At 54.9% G+C, this 24,752-nt stretch overlaps 2 protein-coding genes across 2 annotated transcripts; both read left to right on the top strand.

Moving 5' to 3' along the window:
* The first annotated feature begins 246 nt into the window (after positions 1-246).
* SRSF3 (serine and arginine rich splicing factor 3) lies at positions 247-6,337 on the top strand. Its single transcript, XM_066203881.1, has 6 exons — positions 247-349; positions 1,117-1,324; positions 2,192-2,326; positions 4,548-4,586; positions 5,152-5,238; positions 5,521-6,337. Exons 2-6 carry the CDS (start codon positions 1,119-1,121, stop codon positions 5,546-5,548), a joined length of 495 nt encoding a protein of 164 aa, XP_066059978.1. The 5' UTR covers positions 247-349; positions 1,117-1,118; the 3' UTR covers positions 5,549-6,337.
* Positions 6,338-17,965: 11,628 nt separating this feature from the next.
* CDKN1A (cyclin dependent kinase inhibitor 1A) lies at positions 17,966-23,120 on the top strand. Its single transcript, XM_066204027.1, has 3 exons — positions 17,966-18,094; positions 20,804-21,217; positions 21,889-23,120. The coding sequence occupies exons 2-3, from the start codon at positions 20,812-20,814 to the stop codon at positions 21,936-21,938; spliced, it is 456 nt and encodes a 151-aa protein (XP_066060124.1). The 5' UTR covers positions 17,966-18,094; positions 20,804-20,811; the 3' UTR covers positions 21,939-23,120.
* Positions 23,121-24,752: the final 1,632 nt, after the last annotated feature.

Raw genomic sequence — 24,752 nt, 5'->3', positions numbered from 1 at the left:
AGGAAATAAAGCTTTTATTTTTCACGTTAGCCAGAAAAACCACAGCTGTGGGGCTGTAACTGATTTCGGGGCCCGGGCGGGGCCGCCTCAGCGCTCCCGCCATTACCGCCAGCATCCCGCCCACCCGCGCGCGCGCCGCGACGTCACCTGTCAATCACCGCAACGGCGCCTTCTGATTCGCTGTCGCCTGGCATCACGTGGGAGAGGACTGGCCCTATATAAGAACGGGCGGGGTCGGTTCTGGCCGCCATTTTGTCCAGTGAGGGAAAGTGGAGCTGGGGTCTCGCTGAGGGTCGAGTCGGCTGAGTTTAGCGCGGGCTCCCTTGGCGCGCCCTCCCTCTCAGCACCGGTGAGGATCTTCACCCCGGAGGGCGGGGGGGAGGCGGCAGCCGCGGTCTCGGTGCCCGGCAGGGCGGATGGAAGCGGCGGTGGCGGCAAACAAAGAGCAGCCGCCATTTTGTAACGCCGGGCCTGGGTCGGCGGCTGCCGCGGCCCTGAGCGGAACCGGGCGGGGAGACGGCGGGGAGGCCGCGGGTTGCCGGGAGGAGCCCGTTCTCGGCCTGCTCCCCGCGGCGTGCGAGGCGGGCCGGGAGCCGCGGGGGCGGCGTGGCGGCGTTCCGCCCGCCAGTGGCAGCGTTGGTCCCTCACGCCGCGCCGAGGAGCAGCTCCGGAGCGAGTCCCCGGGCATTGCCCGCGAGGGGCGGCGGGAGATGGCGCTGCCCGCCCCGCCCCGCGTTCGTGCGCGGATCGCCTTGATCCTAATCCCGATCCGGGAACAATGGAGCCTCCCCCGCGCAGCGCCCTCTGCAGAGCCCCCCGCGCTAGGCAGGAAGAGGGGCCCAGGCACGTCCTCCCCCTCAAGTCTAAACCGTAGAAGTAAACGGAATTTCTCGAAATAGTGAATTTTGATCACAGTGCGGCGTAGCAGCTCTCTTTCTCTGTTGGGTTTTAACGGTCTTCTGCCACCCCGCCTGCCCGTTGCAAACAACGTCTCCATCAGAACGTATCACTCCTGAAATTTCAGGGGGAAGAAACCAGTAGAGTGACTTCCTTTGGAAGTGAACGAGCACATGGCGCTGTGTTAAATATATGTGAACTTATTTTTTCTTGTCCTAGCAATGCATCGTGACTCTTGTCCGCTGGACTGCAAGGTCTACGTGGGTAACCTTGGAAACAATGGCAACAAAACGGAATTAGAGCGAGCTTTTGGCTACTATGGACCACTGCGCAGTGTATGGGTGGCGAGAAATCCTCCTGGCTTTGCCTTTGTGGAATTTGAAGATCCCCGAGATGCAGCTGATGCAGTAAGAGAACTAGATGGAAGGTAAAATGTGCTTATGTACTTGGCTGGTGAAAATATGAGACGTTGTTGGAGTGATACAGTTTTAAATTGTGAAGCTTAAATTGCAGGATTAAGGTCTTGACACATTTCTTAGGCACTATTTATTTATATGGTACTATAAGGGTGTTCTTATAGTCCAGCAGTAGAATCCCAGAATGGTTTGGGATGGAAGGGACCTCAAAGCTCATCCAGCCCCAGCCTCCCCATGGGCAGGGACGCCTTCCACCATCCCAGGCTGCTCCAAGCCCTATCCAGCTTGTCCTTGGACACTTCCAGGGCTCCAGGGGCAGCCACAGCTTCTGTAAGGCCTTCCCACCCTTACAGGGAAGAATTGCTGCCCAATATCCCATCTAACCCTGCCCTCCTTCATGAATGGCATTGTAATGGTTAATTTTGCACTTCACAGTTGAACTCCCAAGTTAGAAATTACTTGAATCTCTTTGTGTGTGTTGATTAAATTGCAGATGGTGTTACTATAAAGAGGTAAAACTGATCATGGATACTCTCCTTTGCTCTTTCCCTGCCTGCTTTACTGGCACAGCAGTTTAGAGAAGCGGCCAAACCTTTTATCTGCCAAAGAATCCCAGAATGGTTTGGGCTGGAAGCCCATCCGGTTCCGCCCTCTGCCACAGGCAGGGACACTTTCCACTGGATAGACCAGGTTGCTCCAAGCCCTATCTAACCTGGCCTTGGACACTTGCAGGGAAGGGTCCCCCCCAGTCATGCTGGAGCTGACTCTGAGCACTGTGCTTTGATGATAGAACATTATTGCCCTTACCCATTCTCTTTGCTTTATTCCATGCTGTCTTCTCCCTGGAAACACTAACCACTGTCACCCTCTGTTCCCAGAACCCTGTGTGGGTGCCGTGTCCGGGTGGAGCTCTCCAACGGGGAGAAGCGGAGTCGGAACCGTGGCCCCCCTCCGTCGTGGGGCCGGCGCCCTCGGGATGACTATCGCAGGAGAAGTCCCCCTCCTCGGCGCAGGTACCTGGGCACAGCACAATCCTAGAGCTCTTGGCACAGTTACCACGTAGCGTCCTAGAAGCAGGCTTGTTACAGGCATGTTGATGGATGACCTTCATCTATCTGATCATGATTCGGAAATGACAAAATGCTAAAAAAAAAAAACAAAAAAACAAACCCAAAGTCAACTCCCCACAAAATCGAGGTGAACTTGAGTTGTGTTGAATGTTGTTGGCTTTTGTCCTTAGGTGACTGTGCAGTTGGTAGTCAGTGTCCTCTGTCCTGGGCTTATCCTCCTTCCTCTTAAAACCTGCTCATCTTCGAGTCACACTTTCCCTTTCTTCCCCATACTTCAACTTAGGCTGTTCCTTTCCTTTACTCCATAATGGCAGAACATGACATACAGCAGTTTAGCATTTCCATACCAATGGGTTTTTCCACTTTGTTTGCAGAACTTAAATACTTCCCAAGCAAGCAGCTGTTTAATAATAGATTAACAGTTGCTCTAAACATCTGGAATCTTGACACTTTAGTGTTAGCATGGAAATAAAGCATCTTGTGACAATACTGTCACTTGAGGTTTGCAAACCCAGCTCTAGCATATATAGCAGGATTTTTGGGAACTGGCACATTCTTGGACTCAGACTAGTTTGTCTGGCAGTTTAAGTGTGCACCGTGGTTTTTACAGGACTGAATTTACCTCTGGCAGGTGAGTGAAGTCCTCCCAAGCCAGGGTTTCAAGCTTACCCTTTTGCTGTTGAAAAAAAAAATAACACATTAGGAGTATTTGTTAGCTAATAGATGGTTGTACTGATGGCTTGTTTTTCATTTTTTTTATGCTTTTTGGTCCATCTATTAATAAAAATGAACCCGTTACAGAGTCACCATCATGTCTCTTCTCACCACCCTCTGAGTCTGCATTAGCCAGCCAACTAGCCCTTTCAGCGTCATGTGACCAGCGCGCCCCATGCAGCTTGGCTGGTGTCGTTTCACATGACCCAGGCATGGCCAGTCGTCAGGTTGCACCGCCCTTTGGTTCCCGAGCATGCTGTTTTCTCTCAGCCTTCTCTCCAACCTTAACCAAATCGGCAGCAGCCACCTCGACCGCCCACACATTCCCGGCCAATCAGCTCAGCTGTTTATTTACCAAATGTCTTCACAACAACTACAGCAGCAGCCTTCGGCTAACAAAAAAGCAGGAAAAATCCACAACACCCCCTTCGCCAACCAACTAAATACAACGCAACATCTGGCAAAACCTTTTCAGCAAATTCTTCTTGGCAGTCAGTCCGGCAGCCTCACCTCACCATTTCTAGCTTGTTGAAACCAAAGACTTGTAAGTTTTTCCTGCTTATACAGTTTACTGCTGGTTAAAATAAGGAGTAAGCGGCTTATAAGTAATTACTTTTCTCAATCAAAGGCTGGCTGTGCATAATTGAGTGGTAACGTACATATGTTGCTTGAGAAAACTTTTAAGGGTGATATGAAAGCTCTTACACTGTGAATAATGTAAAAACCAGGATATTTGCATGTGAGATGCCAAACTAAATTTTTAATAAGGCTCTAACAAATGTAGCTTTTCCTTGCCAGAAAAATCCTATCACCTTTAAATGGTTTTACTAACAGTTTTCAAAAACTTAAAACAATTACTTTTTGGGATGAACTGGGCCGAGCTAAGGTTATATTTTTAATTTTTTATTTTTTATAAGAAAATAGTCTAAACACACTCTGTAGCATTAAAAATGACAATCACAAATATGCAGTTCTAATGTAGCACTTAATGGCATCAATATTGACACTGAGCGCATTTTCACTTTTTTTTTTTTCCACTTGATATCTCTTATGTCTTGTTATGGACCTTTTTGGCTTGCATGGGTTCCAAAACATTTGCTCTGTGCTATTTTTTTTTCTTTTTTTTTTTTTTTTTTTTTTTTGGAACCACCTGTGGGACTTTGGTGTGGTGTTCTGGGCAGTGTATTTAGTTGAAATGGAAAGTGTTGCATTGGACAACTCTGCTCTGACGCATTCTTAGTTAAGTGAATTCGTGGTTGGAAACGTGCTGTTCACACTGAGCTTGGTTTTACTGCCTAATCTTTCCATGCCTTTTACTGGATGATGGATGCCAGTTATTCTTGGCACGTTCCCTGGGCCCAACAGTGAGTTTGACAAGTTGGGAAATGCCTCACCCCATTAAAGCTCAACGAATGGATCAAGTGCCTCACATTTGGTTTTCTGGTTCTAGATCACCACGAAGGAGAAGCTTTTCCCGGAGCCGCAGCAGGTACGAATCCCACCCCCGCCCCACGGGCTGCTCCAGCTTGGAGGGTTGGAAACAACAGCCCAGAACAGCTCCATGCGTGGGCTGTGCTCAGCCAGTAGTTTGGTAAAAGGGAAAACAGATTGGCTTCTGTCATATTGCTTGCCTGGAATTACTGAGCTGTTTGAGATTCCAGGGAGAGCAGTGGAAGGATACTGAGAATGGAAGTAATTTCCTTTCTGCAGCTGCCTGGGGTCTTCAGCCAGTTTTCCCAGAGTTCAAATGTTAATCTGCTACTCTCTCACAGATACTGTGAGCATAGTATCGTTAAGCCCTGAGGTGGTAAAAGACCTTTTAAGATTGAGTCTAGCCATAGGTCAGAATGTGATTAGGTCAGATTCTGCAAAAGAAATCTTCTGCAAAGTACTGCATGCCTGTTTACAGCACATTATAAGCTGTTGGCTCAGGCTGATAATTCTTCCCTGTTTGAATAGTTAGAAACCTTCACTCCTGAAGGGAAGCTCCTCAGGGAGCCTCCTTGGCCTGATTGAGCTTTGCTCTGATGATGTGGTGTTGTGATCTGTACCAGGTCCCTCTCCAGAGACAGAAGAAGAGAGAGATCACTCTCACGGGAGAGGAACCACAAGCCTTCTCGCTCCTTCTCCAGGTCTCGCAGGTAAGAGGAGCCTCCAGTGTTCGTGTGTTCTGAGTAAATGGAAAAATGACTTCCTTTGCCTTGCTGGAGAATCACCTCTAGTGTCCTAGGAGACATTGAGATCCTTGGGATTAAAGTTTTGGTTACATCGTAGGAGATTCTTCACCTTAAACAATAAAATAAAATATTCTGTTCTGTTAAATGAACAGTATTTTTTAAATGCTTAATTGTGGCTGGGGGGCTTAAAGGAGAATCTGCTGCTCCTGACACCTGATCCTAACCTTAAACCTGTCTGTTCTTCAGTCGCTCCAGGTCAAATGAGAGGAAATAGGACTGTGGGAAGGAGCTGTGTACAGGAAGTCATGAGATCCGAGGCCAGGAGTATGTACAGAACATTGTTTTGTTTTGAAACTTCATAAAGCTTGGTGCATTTTTAAAATGTTTTAGCTGTTGAACTTGCTTTGTTCCTTGTATCTTGTAACAGGTGGCAAATGTAAAGATGTGAATCTGTATATGGTTCTGAGCAGATCCTATGATTTGTAATATTAATGGTTTTCCAATGTACCATTAGACACGGGGGGGGGGGGGGAGTGTGTGTGGAATGGCAAACAGTCTGTGTTGTGTGGCTGGGAGAGCATGGCTGTGCTGGGCTGGGGGTTGCTGGGGCTCAGCTCGAGGAATTGTGCAGGGATGGTGTGTTCCTTGTGGGATCAGGCCAAGAGCAGAGCAGGACATGGGTCCTCCATAGCCCAGGTCTGGGAAAGAGTAGTGAGCCAATGGCACAGGGAGGGAAAGGGTTGGGGGCTGCAGCTTCATCCAGCTCCAGTTCTGACTGAGCTGCTTTATATTCCATGAAATAAAACTTTTTAGCTATAGGGTCAGTTCATTTTGTACTTGGTGTGAGTAGAGTCCTTAATTAGCTGATTGTTGATTGACCATGTATTCCAGAAGCTCTGAATAGACCAAATCCACAGCAGAACTGACACCTGGAGTGGATGTGTTGTGTCTAATGGTACATTGTAAACATTAGTAATTAAACATTTCTTTACTGTACAAGAATTTTCATGTCACTTGTAAAATGTCTTTTGTGAGATCCTTGGGATTAAAGTTTTGGTTACAACTCGTTGTTCGGTATTTAACTCATCCCTGACTGTGAGAGTCACCCCACCTGGCTGTAACACACCTGTGTAGTGTCCGGCACAGCTGTACCTGCTCACCTGTCCGTGGTGGGTGCCGGGTGTCACTGCACCATGGCAGTCTAAGCCCTGTTGGACAGGTTCAGCTGGGGTGCTCAGTAGCTGATGCCTCCCATCTTCTTGCCTAACAGTGAGCCCTGTAGTGATTCCTTGGAAAACCAGCTGGAGATGCAAAGTTTCACCATGGGCTTTGTGTGCCAGCTGTGGGTTGGGAACAGCAGTTAAGGTATTCACCCTATCTCAGTTGGGAAATTGCTGGTCTGGAAACCAAAACTTATCCTGAACATTCACTTCCTTTAGAAATGCAGCATGCCTGCAGAGGAGGTGGTGCTCCCACGCTGCCCAAGGGCTCCCTTGGACCTGTAACCCAGAGAAGATGTGCTCCATTGGTTCAGTTGTGTGGTTTAGATTAAATCCCTCATGATAAACACTGGTGGTGGAGTTTCCTTTGCTTGGTTTCCAGGCAGGGACAAGGTGATGGTGAAGCTGTAAGGGAAGGATGTGCCAGTGCTGGCCCCTTGGCTTGCTGAGCTCAGTGTCTGGATTGATTTATTTTTTTAATGACTTCGTGTTATTTATGGTTGGACTGGGTCTTGAAGATCTCTTCCAACCTCAGTGACTCTGAGGTTCTGTTGACGAGTTGCTGTGTCTCCCACCTCGTGTCCCAGAAAGGCAGGGTGGCCGCAGGTGCGGCGGGAGGCACTCGGGCCGAACTGCCCCTGCCTGGAGCGGGATTCAGCGGTGAGCTGGGGAGGCCCGGGCCCGTCCCCGGCTCCTGCGGGGCCCCGTGTCACCTGTGCAGGGAGAGGGGACAGCGGGTGGGGCCGGGCGGGGCCGTGCAGTGCCGCCGGGGCCCGGCAGGGGGCAGCGCGGCTCCTCGGGGCCGGGGCCCGTCGGCTCCGCAGCCGCCGCGCCAGCTCCGGGCGGGGCCGAGGGGCTGCCCGGGGCCCTGCCCGCTCCCCTTCCCTTCCCCTACGTGCCGCTGGCAGTGTCCCATGTGCAGGAGGGTCACAGCCCGCCGTGCCTCTGCCGGCACAGACCTTCCTCCTGTGGTTACCTGCAGGAACAAGGAGCCTTCGGTAGTTCAGCTGCTGCAGGGAGAGAAATCTGAAGTGCCAGAGACAGTGGGAAGCAGGTTGTGGTTTTCATACACAACAGAGTCTTGCGGAACTGGAAGCGTTTCAGTTTCAGGTTACTGACTGTTTTACTCAGCTGAATGAAGAAGTTGCCCCTTAGATCAGAAGTGTGCTGGTTTTATATAATCAGGTGGAGGTTTGAAGGGGAGCACAATGGAAAGCTTCTAGAGAAAGATGGGAAATGTATATGTATTAACACTGCCCTTCCTACAGGGCATAAGTAGCAAGAGCTATTTTTGATTTACCAGCACATTCGTGGATTTCAGGCGTCCCCTTCCTGTCTGAGGGAGTGACCAGCCTGGGAGTGTTGTGTTTAAAAAGTTTGCTCTCAAATTAAATGTACCAGGAAGTGGTGGTGTTCTGCAGCTCAGGGACATCCCTTGCCTCTCCCTAAAGATTCTGACACCAGGAAGAGTCAGCAGGCTGTTTGTCCCTGCCAGGCTAGGACACAGGGCCAGTATCCGAGGCTCCTTGGCAGAACCTCGGCCACAGCCCTGCTCTGGAGACCCCTGGAGTGATGGAGCAATTGCTGCTGCCTGACACTTTCTAAATTGTTTCAGGGCCTGGTTTCATGGTCCCGACAGTAATGATTTACGCAGTGTTTCTAATTTGGGGAGAGGTTTAACTGCCCCTGCTTCAGGCAGGAGCATCCTGGGGTTAATGCTCAGAGGTCCTGAGCATATCCCAGTTATTTCATACACTCTCCCTGGGGAGAGCATTGTGTGCAAATGAGTTTGCAAAGAAAAGGATCTTGTTTTTTTTTCTTTTTATGTACATGCTGCTCCTTGTTTATAACCAAAGATCATGTTAAGAATGTGCCTTGCACTTACAAAATGGAGAGGTTAAGGATGTCCTTGCTTTTGTTGGGATTTGTTCCACTGGCCTTCAGACAGGGTTGAGCTTGGGTGAGGAGCTGTGATCTTCCCAAACACTGACAGTGCTTCTGGTTGAGCTGCTCCATTTGCAGGATGACATGTCCATATACGTGTGCTAGTTAGGACAAAATCTGGAGAAAAGAAAGGCTGACAGATAATGTTAGAAAAGCAAGGAACAAAATACCTTGAAAAATGGATTCTCAAATTCACCAGGTTTTAAGGTACCTTACCCTTTGGGAGCTGACCCTGTTCAGAAAGCTGAAGGGAGCCAGTATTTATCATACCCAGTGTTGATTTCAAAGCTGAGCCTTGGGAAGGATTGCTGCTTCCCTATGCCAAATCCCTGTCCAGAGGTGCAGCCTGGCAGTTCCTGGTTTCTCCTCTATTAAATTTAAGAGCGGAAAAGAGCTGCAGAAGTCCAGAGCCCAACGTTGCTGTGTGACAGAAGAGCTTTTTCACTCTTGGACAAACAGGTGTGCTGTGTTACCTGCCCTCGTCCTCCAAACCCAGTCTGGTTCTGGGGCTTTGCTCTTCTGTCCTCCAGCCACAGTGGGACCTGCAGTGTGTTACTGCTGGAAGGGCCCTGCATTTCATCCTCTGCCTTTGCATTTCCTTCTTTTTGAAGTCAAACCAGAGAGATACCACACAGTGCCCATAGATCTTCTGCAGCAGCCTGGGGCAGGTTATACCTCACACCTCTGAACCTCTCCTGCTTTGGTGGGGGTCTGCCAGCAGAACCCAGTGCTGGAAGGATTTTTTGATCCACAGATGTTTTCAGGGCTTTGTGTTTCTTAATAGAATCATGGAATCACTAAGGGTGGAAAAGCCCTCTAACACTGAGTCCAGCCATTTCCCCAGCAGTGCCTGAACACTTCTGCAGCTTTTTACTGCTGTTATCACCTCTTTTCAGTTTCCAGTTTTACTTTCATTTGCCGTGATGTCATCACCTCAAGCTGCCTCAGTGTCTCCTGATACACAGATCCTCCAAGTGGCTGAATGCTGGGCAACCTTACTTTGCTGGATTTAATCCCTGTCCCTATGTTCAAATCCTGCCCCAGAAATACTGTCCCAAAACCTGAGCTGCAGTCCCCACCCGAGATCAACCTGCTCTGGTGCTGATGTAGTGCAGAGTGCCTTGGCTAGGAAAAAAAAAAAAAAGGTGAAAAAACCGGAGCATCAACCCCTTTTGCAAACAAAAGGCTGAAGGGCAGGAGTGCAATTCCAGTTGCTCCGGTTCGACCTTAGCTCCTGCATGGGGCGATGGCACAGTGCCAGGACCTGCCGTAAAGGGGCGGGTCCCCACTGCCCTGCTGCTGGAATGCAGCTGCCTCCAGCTTCACACCTCAACCTGCCAGAAAAAGGCAGAATAAAGCCAATTTTTGCTTGGCCATGCTTTGTAGTCAGCCAGTCGGGGGCTTGCAGGAGCTGAAGCCTCATCCCAGGCTCTGACGTGAGAAGTGTTCTGGCTTCCTCGAAACATCATCGCTGTCTGGAGTTGTTCTTTCGTTTCTGCAGTTTCACTGGGGCATGGCCGTGAGTTCCTCTGTTAATGCCTTTCAAACAAACACGGCTGGGGACTAAAATAAACACGGGATCCAGACAAATATAAAATAGACATGCAAGAGGAACGCTATGTTCGTTCCCAAGTGATTCATTTGGCAATTATTTAATAATTTAGTGGCTGACATAATTTGGAGTTGAACAGATCTTCACATTGATTCGGGTGGTGTTTCTGCTTGGTACTCTAAGTCATTTTCGCCGTCAGATTTTCTGTTGGAGTGATCCCAGTTGGGAAAGGGAAGTGTTCGTCCTTCCCATCTGAATCCTGTCACCATGTCCAGCGGTGTCACTCCACAACCTCCCTGACTGTGGGGAGATTCCTCCTGCTCCAAGTCACACTGTTGTTCTTGGGCATTTTGCTGGATAACACGGAGGTTGTGATGTGCCGCTGCCTGATGCCAGCCCCAAAACAGCCCGAGGCGTGTGACAGGCCCTGGGCAGCCCCAGGGCTCCGTCGGGACCGCTCTATCGGGGTGCAGCAGTGGTATCAGGGCGGGGCACTGTCTCACCCGGGCTGTCACTTGGGAAGATCACCCCTGCCAGCTGTGAGAGAGGCATTATCTCCTCGTGGGCAGAGGCTGCTTAGAACAAATGTTAGAATATGAATATTCAAAAATATTCAGCAGGAAGCTGCGGCGCTGTCCCGGCCCTCCCTGCTGAGGGAGGGTTTGCTGTCAGCGTTTGATACAAAGTGTTTGCGGTCAGTGTTTCACAGAATCCCAGACTGGCTCGGGTTGGGGGAGACCTTAAAACTAATTTAATTCCACCCCCTGCCATGGGCAGGAACACCTTCTGCTATCCCAGGTTGCTCCAAGCCTTATCCAGCCTGGCCTTGGACACTTCCAAGGCTGGGGCAGCGACAGCTTTTCTGAGCTTGAGGCCTCAGCCTCATCACAGGGAAGGATTTCTGCCCAACACCGGTGTTATTACACCTGCTGCACTGGGTGCTGCTCTTCCTGGTGCTGAATTGATCAGCTTTTCATGCACTTGTACTATAAACTTTGTGGGAGGAGGTTGCCTCAGCTGGGGAGATAAGCTCCAGGTGTGGTTGGCGCCACTCCTGCCAAGTTGTCCTTGCAGCTGCCTGGCTGACATGTGCCGCTCAGAAACTCGTGCGTGAAACTCCGCCAGATTTGGAGTCAGGAGTTCCCCAGTGCAGGGAATGTTTGACAGGGACCCGTGGGGTACTTTTTGAACTATAGATACTTTCATGATTTCATGTTTCATAGAATCATGAAATCATTTAGGTTGGAAAAGCCCTCTGAGATCATAGAGCCCAGCTGTTCCCCCTCGACACTGCCAGGTCCAACACTAACCCCTGTCCCTAGGTGCCACATCCACAGTTTTTTTTAAAATACTTGCAGGGATGGTGACTCTCACTGCCCTGGACAGCCTGTGCCTGTGCCTGACAACCCTTCTGGTGAGGGAATTTTTGCCAATATCCAACCTAAATTTCTTCTGGTGCAGCTTGAGGCCATTTCCTCTCTCCTGTTCCCTGGGAGCAGAGCCTAACCCCCTCTTGGTTGCCCCCTCCTGTCAGGGAGTTGTGCAGAGCCAGAAGGTCCCCTCCTAACCTCCTTTTCTCCAGGCTGAGCCCTCCCAGGTCTCTCAGCTGCTCCTGGTGCTCCAGACCCTTCCCCAGCTCCATTCCCTTCTCTGGACAGGCTCCAGCCCCTCAATGTCTTTCTTCTTGTGAGGGGCCCAACACTGAACACAGTACTCGAGGTGTGGCTTCAGCAGTGCCCAGCACAGGGGCCGGGGCACTTCCCAGATTTACAACATCCCTCTCCCTTTGTCTCCCTCCTGCTCCCTTGGTGGATTTACAATTGATAATCTATAAATCAGTGTTCTGCAAAGCTGGGGTTTGTGCAGAGGTGGGAAGGGCTCTGGTGCAACATCGCTGCTGGTGAGTGAAGTACACAACATTTTAAACCCTGTTTCCAGCCTCTGTGGCACTGCTGGCCACAGCTCCAAGTTCCACCAAATTTTCTTTTTTTTCTGAAACTGAAAGAGAAAAGGTTTTATTTTGGCACTTGGGACTCCCCAGCTTTAATCTCTGTGGAACTGGGCAGAGCCCCCCTAGTGTGGGGAGCATGTCCATCCCCATGGTCCAGCTGGGGGCTTGTGGGGTGAAAGCTGCTCCTCCATCCCCATGCCCAGAAATCCTGCTCTGCCTGTGACATGTAGGAGGGAAAGTGCAATCGACCCTTACCCCGGCGTCAAGGTGGTGGCTGCCATATCATCATCCCTGCCTTTATTGCCACCTCAGCTGTCCCCTCCCATTACCTCTGCTCTGCTCCGGGCTGTACGCGAGTCACCGCGCAAGGCAGGGCTCTGTCTGTCCGTCTGTCTGTGCTCTGGGTCCTGCTCCTGCCCTCCCACTGATCCCATCTCAGGACACGTTCAGGGTCTGCCTGCCCCTGGCTCTGCCCCTCCCTCCCTCTGCCCACGCCCAGCCCCACTCCTCGCCCCCCAGCACAAGGGCAAAGTGAATCACCTGCTGTGCTGGACTGGGGCATTCCCGAAAGGTGTGACTGGAGATCCCAGGAGAAGGTGACACACGCTGAGCCAGCGGCTGTTGGGATGGGCAGGCGGGCCGGCATGCACATCCCAGAGCCCGGGTTTGTGTGGGACAGCCCCAAACTCCCAGCACCTGAGAGTGGAGATGCCCCGTCCTGGTGTCTGGGTGCTCCAGGCAGAGGGTGCCCTGTGGAATCGGGGTTGTTTCAGAGGTGACATCCTGAGCAGGTGCTTAGTGAGAGCTCCCCATTCTCACCTCCCTCTCACGGCCATAAAGGGTCAGATCAAACTCCCAATGGATTTCAAACCATCCCATAGCTTGGAGAGCAACAAATCCCTCAGCAGAAGCAGCACCGTGCCACACGTGCTGTGCATTGGGAAGAAGTTTCATCCATTGACATTCCACGAGCTGGGCTGCACCGAGGGCTGGGCACCCGTGAGCTGCACGGACAGGAGCAATCCTGCCCCACGCTCCCTCCACTTGCTTATCCTGCTGCCTAAGGTCCTGCTGTTCCTCCCCCTGCCCTCACTGCGGTGCCCGTGGGGAACTCCTGGCTGCAAAATAACCCCCAGTGGGCGTTTTGGACGGACCCGGTTCCCTGCAGGAAGCTCCGCAAGAGGCTGGAGCCGCCCGCCCCGGTTCCCAGCGGGGTGTCTGTGTCCCCTCCGGGCGTCTGCCCCGTCCTGCCGCGCTCCGGGGCCGTGGGCAATGAGGTGGAGCAGCAAGGGAATAAAGGGACAGCCGGGTGCAGGGTTTGGAGCCAGGTACTGCAGCCGCCCGGCCGTACTCGGAACAATGAGGCCTTTGCTGCCAGCAAAAGAACCCCACAAAGCTTCCAAGCTGCTCATGGAAAGTCAGTGAAGCAATTACGTTAATGACTATGAATGGGGCTAAAAACAATCTTGGATGAAAATGAGTGAGGGGCCGAATGAAGCGACCAATTCATAGCCCGGCTCCCGCATCCAGGAATATTTCCAGTAAGCAAAGGCCTTGTTTTAGGACTGTCTCATCCCCCATTTGTGCTTGGTGGGACTCTATTTCCACTCTGCTGAGTCTGGTGTCTCATCAAAATGCCTTCATAAATGGGGCAAACAAGGGCTGGATATGGCAGGGGAACAGTCAATTAACACGATCCGAGTTCTTTTAGGGGCAGAGTTAATCAAGCATTCAGCGTTTTGTCATTCTTGTCTTTCTTTCCTGGGAAAATCCTATTAGTATAAAATCACTTAATTGGGCACTTCAAAGAGCTGATGGGAAAACAGGCTTCGCTGGGATATAAACGCCCTCCAGCCGAACACTGGGTTCATTTAGACTTCTGCTGGAGCGTGAGGGTTTCATTAAGAGCCTTCACGATTCCCACTTAAAAGAAAAAAGCTTGTTAGCAGAGATAATAAAAAAAAAAAAAACACAGAAAAAACTCTTGGTGATTTGAATCTTGCTGAAGAGGGTTTTTAGTGCTGGAATAGTCAGGACTTTGTCACTGGCAATCTGTTGTCCTGAGTTGAGCAATTTCCACCTGCCTGGGATGTTCTGGCAAATAAAAGCTGTTTGAGGAGGGGGGGGAGAAATCACCCCTGTGCTCCATGGAGTGGGACACAGCCCTGGCTGGACATTTGGGGTGTAGGACGGTGTGTTCTGCAGGACTGAACCCCAACCCCATGTGCTCATCTCCACGCTCCATGCTGGAGCAAAGGTCTTGTTAGTTCCCCCCGTTTTCAAGGTGTTTCCCTGGGCAGAAATTCACCTTTTTGCAGAGTTTATGTTTATCTCATCTTGAAAAATAAGTATGCCCTGATCTCTGCCATCTCCATTCCAAAAGACCTGAGGGATGCTCATCTGCCCGGATCTTTGCTGCTTTTCTCTCTACGCTGGTTGATCTAACAGGAATATTACTTCCCCGCCTCAAAAAACCCTCTTCACGTGGTCCTTTGACCACTAAATCTCAAAACCATGTAAAATCCCTACACGCAGGAATTTGTGTGCATTTAAAACAGTCCTGATGGGCCCGGGGTGGACCTCAGTGTGTTGGTCCTGTAAACACAGTTCCATGGGGCCACATTTCCCCGTTCTCCATCCTTCCCAAGGCTGGAGCGTTCCAGCCCTGATTCCTCCAGCCGATCCAAGCTATTCCCTACTCCACGCTGGAACTCCCACCCGTGTCCCCGTGGCTTTTGTGGGGGTGCTGCTTCCCGAGTCAGAGGAGGACACGAGACGGGGATGAAACTCGGAGTCAGAAGCGATGTGCCCAGGCACGTTCCCTGACGGATCCCTGGATGTGCCGAGGACGGGCTGAGTCACCCTGCAGCTCTGCCTGCCGTGAGTAATGTGTTTGCTTCCGTGTCTGCACAGGCTTCCACTCCCTTCGGCTTCTGCGGGACCCACCTGGGGAGATCCCCTGGGAATCAAATGCTCCCGAGGGCTGCCTGCCTGAGGCGGCGGCCGCTGCTCAGGATTTGGGTAGCCCCCGCTGCTTGGAAGGAGGTTTCTTTGAAGGCTGTGAAATATGCAGTGGTTTAATATATCCCTTTTGCTTCCAGGCATTAGGACGGGTTATTCAAGGAAATTATAAACACGGATTCTCCCACGACCACACCCCTCCCGGGTGGGGGTTTGGGACCCTTGGGGAGGGCGAGCCTGGAACAGGGGAGGTGACAGATCCCACACTATGGCTATAAATGGTGAGAAGGAAATAGCCCATCAGCCCTTGGCGCTGATCTTGGTCCCCAGTCCTGTGTCTTCCCTCCTCCTCCTCCTCCTCTTGTGGGATCAAACACCATGAATCACCTTTGAGATTTTCTATTTAGGTTCCTGTATCGCCTTCTTAATCACTCTTCCCCCCAGCCCCCCTCCCCTTTTTCTCAGTTAATGCCACTGCAGACATGCCCGTGGACTTCCTGACCCAGACCCTGACGCCATCCCTCTCCCCACTTCCCATTTCCAAGAACCCACTCGGCTGACGTCTCCTCCGATGCCGGCGGGCCGGAGCTCCCCTCTCCCGGAGGAAGGGAAGCGAGAGTGGAGTTTGCAAGAGCCAGAAACCTGCCCAAGCCCCCCCACCCCAGGGTGTGGGGAGTGTACCCTCACCCCACCCAAAAATCACGGAGAGAACTACAGAGTTTCTTTCCTAAGGGAAAATCTACGTCTGGTTGATTTTCTCGCTGGTTCAGTCCTGGGACGAATCCCTGGTGTAAGTGGGACGTTCCCAGCAGTCAGGCTGGTCGGTTATCTCACTTTGTGAATCCCTCACTCTTGCATCAGTGGCTGTGGGGCCAATCTGGATTGCACAAGCTCCTTCCTCTGCCACTTCAAAAAGCTGCAGGTTTGATGTTCCCATTTCCTTCTGTGCATTGGGGGGGGGGCAGGAGGGAGGGAGCCTTTTTTGGAAGAAAAGGGATGTGTTTTAAGCAGGGAGCATCCTCAGGTAAATGCTGCTTCATCCCAGAGTGGCAGGTGGCACTGGAGCTGCACTGACCCAGGGTATGCCTGCGGTGCTGTGGCTGGGGCAGTGCCCATTGCATCCCTCACATCCAGAGGGAGCAAACCCACACCTGCAGCTGGAGCAGAGCTGGAGCTTGGCAAGGAAATGATAAACAATCACCCAGCGCTGCAGCTACCTCTGCAGCGAGGCTCTGAAGGCTGCTCCTTGCACCCAGGAGCAGGAATCATTCCCAGATGGGAAAACCAGTGACAGCTGCCCTGTCCCAACTTGCCCCCTCCTCTCCCTGCCTATTACAAACAGAAAGACAGGATGAATTTTGGAGTCCAGACTGCAGCTTTCCAGGATGGATTTTCGGCAGTGTGCAGCATGAATTCAAGATGATTTCCCATTCCCCAGCCTCCTTTCACCTTTCCTGTCCATCCCACTGTGCCTGTCTGAAGGCAGACACGGGGCTGAGCAGCCACCACTGATACAGATCCCAGCACCTTGGCACAGCCCAGCTCCACAGAATGAAGACGAGTGATTGCAAAATCCTCCTGCAGCATGTGGCAGCCTCCAGCCAAACATGTCCAAACATATTTTCCAGCTGCTCCGGCCAGTGGGAAGCTGCTGGTCCAGCTGGAAAAAGCAGGAGTGGTCTGCACACCAAGGGTCCTCCTCAGCACCCCGGCACCTGCTGCCTCCAGGAGCTTTCCAGGAGACCTGGCATTCCCAAGGGATCACTTTAACACGGCCTTTGTCACTTGGCATTGTGCTGTCACCTCCTTGTGCCCTCGGGAGCAGGTTGTGTTTGTCACTGTGTGCCCAAGCCGTGAGGTCTGGGCTGGGAGGGGCTGGCTCCGAGGGCATCCCTTCCCTTCCCTTCTCCCTGCAGGGCAGGGATGGACCCACGGACCAGGCTCAGGGCAGGTGCCCTCCAGCCCCGCAGAGTAACCCCAGCAGAAGCTGCCCCGCCTTCACACCTTTCCTGCCTGTGGGCTTGGATGCGTTTTCCAGCTAAGCCACAAATCCCCTCAAATCTTTGCCACAGGTTCCTGCAGGACATGCACAGACTTGTTCCTCCTCCTCATCCCTGCCTGGACATCTGCAGGACTCAGAGCAGCAGATGCTACTCCAAACGCTTTTCCACCCACAGCGGGTGCTGGGCTTCAGCTGGTGGAGCAGAGCCAGGCCTGGGGATAGACAATCCATTTGGAGAGGCCGGGGGCAGCCCGGGATGGGATGGGATGGGTTGGGCAGTGCGTGGGGGCCAGGGGAGCATCATCACCGTGTGGCTCTCAGGTTGCACCTCGAGGGGCTGAGCCAGCCCTTCCTTAACCATTGATCTCCTTCTTAGAGCGGCCCGGTGGGTGGGACAGCCTGGGTGGGACGGGACCCCCTTCGGGCCGGCTGAACTCCTGCATCTCCCGGCTGGAATGTGGCACCCCTGTATCCATTGCCGGGGGCTCCGTGCATCCTCTAACAAGGCGGTCCTTGCATCCCTCATGGGGGCGTCTCCCCGACCCCTCTAGCAAGGGGGTCTCTGCGTTTCCTCATGGGCAGTCCCTGTACTCCCTGATGGGATGATGATCCCTGCACCTCCCAGGAAGGAGGTGAGGCTGAGGTTTCCCTCTGCTCCCTGATGCCGGGTCCCTGAACCCACCCAGGAAGGGTTTCTCCTATTCCCTGATGGGGGTCGCCTCCATCCCTTGCTATAGGGGCGTCCCTGCCCTCCCCAAGGACGGGGGTCCCTGTAACCCCTGACACGGGACCCGCCCTCCCTAGGAAGGGGTCCCGGTGCCCATGGTCCTGGCATGGCCGGGTCTCCCCTGGCACCGCGCTCATTCCCGGGACCGGAACCGGGATGGGAGAGGAAGGGCGGGAGGGGGTGAGCGGGCACAGGCTGTTCTGGGGCGGTCGCGGTGGGGGCGGTCCGGGGCGGGGCGGGAGGGAAATCCCGGGCCACGCCGGGACCGAGCCCGGCCCCGCCCCGCCCTCGCTTATAAAGGCGGGGCCGCGCAGGGCACCGAGAGACGCGGACGGACGGCTGCGAGTTGCGGGCAGAGCCGGACGGAAATCCCGGGCCACGCCGGGACCGAGCCCGGCCCCGTCCTGCCCTCCCTTATAAAGGCGGGGCCGCGCCGGGCACCGACAGACGCGGGGAGACGGCGGTGAGTGCGGGCGGCGGCCGCGCCCGGCGGCTCCGCTCCTTCCCTGGCCGGGGAGGGAGTGAGGGCGAGCGCCGGTTTGCCTGGGAAGCGCCGGTGCCTGGAGCGGGGGAAGCGAGCGCCGTAACGGGGCCGGCTCCGCCTGGGGCCGGGTCCCCAGCGCTGGGAGGGAGCGGGGCCGTGCCCGGGGCTGGCGTTACCGGGGCTGGCGGTGCCGGGGCCGGCGGTGCGGAGGTCCCCGGGAGCCCGCGGAGCTCCCGGGGGATGCGGAGTCCCCGGGCTGGGTCGCGCTCGCCCCCCGGTGGCGATGGCGGCGGTGCGGGGCAGGGTGCGGAGTGCGGGGCTGGGTGCGGAGTGCGGGGCTGGGTGCGGAGTGCGGGGCAGGGTGCGGAGTGCGGGGCAGGGTGCGGAGTGCGGGGCAGGGGGCTGGGTGCGGAGTGCGGGGCAGGGTGCAGGGTGCGGAGTGCGGGGCAGGGTGCTGGGTGCGGAGTGCGGGGCAGGGTGCGGAGTGCGGGGCAGGGTGCGGAGTGCGGGGCAGGGTGCGGAGTGCGGGGCAGGGTGCTGGGTGCGGAGTGCGGGGTAGGGTGCGGAGTGCGGGGCTGGGTGCGGAGTGCGGGGCAGGGGGCTGGGTGCGGAGTGCGGGGCAGGGTGCGGAGTGCGGGGCTGGGCGCGGTCCCGCCGCCGAGCATCCTGCGGGGCCGGGCGGGGAGCGGCCACCCCCGTGCCCTACCCCCGAGCCCATCGGTGTCATGAGCCGGGCGTTCTCTGCGCGGGATCAGCGGCTCCAGCCGCTCCCGGATGCGGTGCCCCCAGCCCCTCCTGCTCGCCCAGCCTTCCCCAAACTGGAGTGAGTGGTCCTGGTTGTCGCAGGTATCTGTAGAGCCTCGCTGGGTGTCCCCCAGGGGTGCTCTCATCACCCAACTCAGCTGGAAGAGGTTTTAATTTGGCCGTGCACCTGCCACTTCCTCGGCCAAATCTTGGGGTTCCCGGCCGGCTGCCCGGAGCCTCGAAGCTCTTGCTGGGCAGAGGTCGCTGGAAGCGGCACCAGCCCCGTGGGAGGGGACGATGTCCCGGCCCTGGTCCCTCCCTCGTTGGTGGCTTTGGCAATCTTGCAGCCGTGAGTCAGGGCGAGGGTGTTATCTCGAGGCTCCAGGGTGGCACCTGAGTCGCGTCGGTGACCTGAGGATGGGGACATCGGCTCGTCACGCAGGCGGGGAGGGCTGGGGGGTGTCTGCTCAGGGAGACCGAACGTGTCCCTCTCCCGCTACCTGCCCGGGCTTGCCTGGACATGCTGGGACTTGCCTGGCAGTGAGGTCACCCTTGTCTGTGCTCAGACTGCCCGGAGATAGGAAGCTGGATTTCTATTTTTACTCGGGGATGTTGAGTCTGAGCACAGGGTGCCCACGGGGGTGGCCCCAGGGACTGAATGTGGCCCCTCAGCCCCTGGGCTGGGCACTCCCCAGCTGCCCACTGGCACTCAGTGCTGGTGCCGTGCCTGGTAATGGGATCATCGAATCTTTAAGGTTGGAAAAGACCTCCAAGATCCTTGAGTCCAACCACTGACGGATCCTCACTTTGTCAACCAGACCGGAGCTCTGAGTGCCACGTCCAGTCGTTTCTTGCATGCTTCAGGGGGGTGGAATGTGGGGAAGACAATGTGGCACAGGAAATCCAGAGGGGCTGCAGGTGCTGAATTTGGGGAGAAATTTTCCCTGCAGGAGGTGAGAACTCACTTCTTGGGGAAGTTTGGGGATGGGGAGGATCTTTTGTGACCTGGGCTTGGGAGTCCCAGATTAGGTGGGAAATGGGAGCTGGGAATCTTCTTTTTAAAAAAGGCCGATTTAATGAGTGTGGCTGTCCCAGCAGGGGCAAGCCTTAGCTCTGAAAACTCGAATCTCAGGGCAGTGCTGACTCTTATCAGCTGGACTCGATGATCTTGGAGGTGTTTTCCAGCCTTAACAATTCTGATTCTATGTCGAGGTTGCTCCTAAGTGGGGCTGAAGTGAGGGGCCCATTATCCCTCCCCGTGTGTCAGGGGAAGGACTGCTCGGATGGAAAGGCTTTGTCACTTACTGGGAAGGTCAAGGCTTTTGGCACCGATTTGAAAAAAAACAAACAAGGTCTTGTTTCTGGTTACCCAACAGCTCCTTGCAGATAAGGAGGGTGGTTAACAAAGTGGTCAAGCTTGTGGCATGTTCTTGCAAGGTTTCCTTACCACCAGCTCTGGGTTCTTGGGATGAAGAAACTGGCCAGAAAAACATCCTGTTGCTTCACTTTGCCCGTGTGCCAACTTGTCCTTGCCTGCATGGAAGTGGGAATGAGCAGGTTGGGCAGTGTCTGGGGACCAGGGGAGCATCATCCTGGTGTGGCTCTGAGGTTGGCACCCCGAGGGGTGTTGTGGGTGGAGGTGCTGGATGCTCTGGCCTGGCAAGGCTTTTCCTGCTGGAGGAGGAACAGGGAATGTTGACATTGGCACCTTTCCCCCCATCCTGTGGCACACTGGGCTGTGTCTGACCTCGGCCATGCTCAAGCCTCCGCTAAAATCTCCAGAGTCAGAGTCGAGATGTGTCAGTCCCCTCTGGGCTGCCTCAGTGCAGACCCAGCCCAGCCTGTCCCACCTTGGCTACCGTGTGCTTTGCCCTGGTGGCCAGCACTCCCCCGTGTTTGCTCCCGTCATCCCAACCCCCGTAACTCGCTCTGGTTTCCCCCCAGCCACCACCATGCCGCTGTCCCAGAGCAGGACTGGGCAGAGCCCGTGCGGCAGCAAGGCCTGCAGGAACCTCTTTGGCCCCGTGGACCACGAGCAGCTCCAGCATGACTTTGAGGACAAGATAAAACAACAGCTGGAAGAAGCTCAGCAGCGCTGGAACTTCAACTTTGAGACAGAGACTCCCTTGGAAGGGCCGTTCAAGTGGGAGAGGATCCTTGTGGCTGAGCAGCCGCCCCAGGAGGTTCACAGCCTGGTCAGGGCTGTCATCAGCAGTGACAGCAGGAGCTCCTCGGCCCACAGGGTCCTCCCCAAGGACCACGTTGGCAGGATTTGCCCCGAGGAGCCTCAGCAGAGCTCGAAGGTTTACAAGGCTGGTTCCCTGCAGAGCCTGAAACGTGGGCAGACCACGATCAAAGGTGAGTGCTGGGGGTTGGTGTCACTCCCCGGGGGCTTGGTGGCATTGATGTCATGGCAGGAAAGACAGAGGGGACTTGGCTGCCAGAGCCCTGCCTGGCTCTTGGGCATGGGGAGGGTCCCACCATCCCCCAGATGGAAAAAGGCCACCAGCTGGGTGCCTTTGGGCTGCTGGGGTTTGTGCAGGGGGCTGGCATTGGGCCTGTGGGTTTTGTAGCTGTAGATGTCCCCAAATTCATCACCTTCAGTTCCAATGGCCCGACCCAATCACAGAATATTAAGGAGTTGGAATGGACCTCAAAGATCATCTTTCAGGCCCCATGGGCAGGGACACCTCCCACTAGAGCAGGTTGCTCAAAGCCTTTATCCAACCTGGCTTTGAACACATCCAGAGCCTCCCTGGGCAGCCTGTGCCAGGGTCTCGCCTCCCTCACAGTGAAAAATTTCTTCTTGTCCTCCACGGTCAGGGCCTGGAGTGGAGCTGCAGATGAGACAAACAGAAGAGATGATGCAGACTTCCAGCTCTGCTCTCCAGCAGCTTTGCATGGGGGCTTTAGGGTGAAACCCACCTGGGCTGATTTTGGGGTGCTTCCCTGGGGACACCTCCCTCTTCCTGCCCTGCTGCTCCCAGCGGGCTGGAGACACTTCCCAACCCTTTCCTTCTTCCTTTCAGACTTCTACAGTGCCAAGAGGAGGATCGTCCCTGCCCGGCCCCGGCCGTGACTCGCTGGGGCAGCTCCGAGGCCGGGGTGAAGGTGGCTCCCCCGCCCTGTGCTGTGCTCATCTGTTCCAAGCAACGTAGAGTCTGTAGTTCCCTATTTATGAATAGTTCTGGGGTCCTGAGGGACCTTCACTGTGTGCAATGTAGAGGAGGAGCCCCACGGCGGGGCTGGAGGAGGACTGAGATGGGCCTGGTGGGACTGAGGCGCTGCCCTGCCTGCAGAAGTGTCCTCTGCCCTGTGCCTGTGGCTCCAAACACCGTCCTTGTGCCATCCTGCTGTCCTGCCGTGGCCTGTCCCCTGCCTAGGGGCCGCTCCTGGGGGACACTTGTGTCCCAACCACCCGGTGGCACCAGATATCTTTAAGGAGAGTCACTGGCATGGATTGCAGAGCCCGGGGGCGCCTTGGCTGCTGGCACATGGGGGTGGCCCTGTGTCCGTGTGTGGGAGCAGAGGGATGTGGAGGCTGCTCCTGCCCACGGCTCTGGGGAGAGGAAGCTGTTCCCTGGAGAGCCCTTCCTCGGGGTGACTCATTGGGAACAGCCACCGAGGGACCAACACCGCCTCTGGGAGGCTTTGGGATCCCCTGCACTCTGCTGGCCCCAAATCCCACTTTGTCACCTTGTTGTTGGCTTGTTGGTGGTGCTGCTTGTGCCCACGTCCCTGCTTCCCTCGATGCTGACACCAGGCTGGGGAGCCCCTGCTTGGGCTCTGCTGGGCTCCTCTAGGAAGAAGTCCTGCTCACCAGCAGGGATGATGCTGAAATAAGGAATTGTAGCTTGTTTTCCTGGACTTTTTTCTCTTTTGGGGCTGGCAGGGAGAGGATCCTCACCTGGCTCTGCTCTGGGACCAAGGGGTGGCCTGGAGCAGAGGCTGCTCAGTTCCAGCACTGAAGGATGAGTCCCTGAGGGACTCGACACTGTCAGGTCTCGGCACTTTCATGGGGTTCATCTCCTGCTCTGCTGGATTTGGACCCAGGAAACTGGTGCAAGATGGTCCCAGGAAGGAAAGGGACAGGGTTGATCTCCCACCTTGCACCACGATGCACTTTGCTGTCGGTGAAGCTGCCAAGCTCCCAGCACTAAATGTTTATTTATATTTAAAAAAATGCTATTAAGTGTATGTGGGGAAAGGGGAAATACCTGTTTGTCTCTAAGTGTTAACTCTGAATAAACACCTGTTCAAAGGAATTCTGGGTTCGTGCGGTGACTGGGAGCAGGGTCTGGCTGGGGGAGGAGGGGGTTCCAGGGGCTGGGGATCCCTCTGGGGGTGCAGCCCTGAGCTGGGATCTGCCTTTTTGAGGGCTAAGGGGGATAAAGCCTTGCCACAACCTCTGCGCTTGTCCCCACACCCTGGGGACAGTGGTGTGGTGCTGCCACCATGTCCCCAGCAGAAGCCAGTGCCACCCTTGTGGGATGTCCCTGGAGGTCCCCTGTGTGACAGTGGCTCCTCTGTTGCCCCCATCATTGCCCCTGTTCCCCCTAACCCTCAGCACCCTGTGCAAGTGGCCACTGGCCACGGGCAAGCTGCTCCCCTCCCTTAGCCCTTTAAAGGGGTGCCCAGGCCCACGGGGGTGACCCACGCTGTGGGATGGGGACACGAGAGCATGTGGTGGCACTGCTGGTGGGAACGTGCAGTGGCATTTCCTGGGTGGGACTGGGATCCCCTGGGAGTCAGGGATGTCTCTACCACTGGCTGCTTCCTTGGAGGACTGAGCAAGGCTTGGATGCAGACCCAGGTTCTGGTTAATGTGAGAAGTCACCTGACTTGCAGAGGACCCAGACGAAAAGAAAGTTGATGGCAATGAACAACCTCGTGTCATTGATCAGCTGAGGGTCCCTAAAGCACCTGCCTGTCCCTGGAGTGTGGGGTGGCATCTGTGCAGGCCCGTGGCCCTTGACACACACTCAGCCTTTGAGCTGCTGCTGAGTCAAACCCTACAGCTTCAGCCCCTGTGATCTTTCCCCTTACGTCAGTGCCTCCAAACCCCCCGGCTGCTGCCAGCAGCTCCCCTCTGCTGTCACCTCCCGTTTACCAGGAGCAGTAGCAATGAAGGAAATGAGAAATAGAAATGAGAAATGAATCAGTGAAACCTCCCTGTCCATGTTTGTGGCTCTGGGGAGAGGCAGGGTCTGGCTCTGCTGTGCCAGAGGGAGCTGGTCCAGGGCTTGAGCTGTGACTCCCTGGGACACTCTTTGGGGCAGGAGATCCCCCCAGCTTTGGGACACAAAACAGCGATGGGCTCCCAGCAGCTGGGGAACAGATGGAAACCTCCCACTTTCGACCCAGGTTGTGTTTTGCTGCTGCCATCCCAGGCTGGCCTCAGCACAGAGCAGGGATGCTGAGGGTCAAACCCCCACAGGGGGAGGGTCAGGTGCTTCCCTTCCCTTGTCCACGCCGAATCCCCTTTCACTGACACCTTCCAGCATCTCATGGGGGTTGGATCATACCTGGCCCATGCCCTCCCTCCTGGGCTGTGTCCTCCCTCCCTCCCTTCCTCCCTCCCGGGCTGATCCTGTGCTGAGCACGGCTCTCCCGCTGGAAGCACGATGCCAGAGCCTTGCTGGGCAGAGGGCACAAATCAAGTTTTCCCAGGGATATTTAGGGTTTTCCCTTCAAATGGGAAAATTTTCTCCTCCAATCCTTGGGGAAAGCAAAGCCCAAATCCAGCCTTGTCTGAGCAGCAACAAACATTGCAGAGGGCTGCAGGGTGAGGGGACACGCTGAGCCCCCCAGCCTGGCCGAGGAGATGCCTCAGTTTGGGGTGAGCAGCACCAGCTTTGCCCAGAGTGGGGAGAAGAACCAGCTGAGCTTTCAG

This window comes from Chamaea fasciata, unplaced genomic scaffold (assembly GCF_029207755.1).
Source record: "Chamaea fasciata isolate MVZ Bird 193981 ecotype frontalis unplaced genomic scaffold, bChaFas1.0.hap1 SCAF_25, whole genome shotgun sequence".
NCBI classification, from domain to species: domain Eukaryota; kingdom Metazoa; phylum Chordata; class Aves; order Passeriformes; family Sylviidae; genus Chamaea; species Chamaea fasciata.
The sequence above is the reverse complement of the archived record's forward strand: the minus strand, read 5'-3'. Positions and strand labels throughout refer to the sequence as shown.

Excerpts from the sequence above, each read along its gene's own strand:
- SRSF3 (XM_066203881.1), top strand. The coding sequence starts at position 1,119 with ATGCATCGTGACTCTTGTCCGCTGGACTGCAAGGTCTACGTGGGTAAC. Across the intron at positions 1,325-2,191 it reads GTAAGAGAACTAGATGGAAG|AACCCTGTGTGGGTGCCGTG; the intron begins GTAAAATGTGCT and ends CTCTGTTCCCAG. Across the intron at positions 5,239-5,520 it reads TCCTTCTCCAGGTCTCGCAG|TCGCTCCAGGTCAAATGAGA; the intron begins GTAAGAGGAGCC and ends TCTGTTCTTCAG.
- CDKN1A (XM_066204027.1), top strand. The coding sequence starts at position 20,812 with ATGCCGCTGTCCCAGAGCAGGACTGGGCAGAGCCCGTGCGGCAGCAAG. Across the intron at positions 21,218-21,888 it reads TGGGCAGACCACGATCAAAG|ACTTCTACAGTGCCAAGAGG; the intron begins GTGAGTGCTGGG and ends TCTTCCTTTCAG.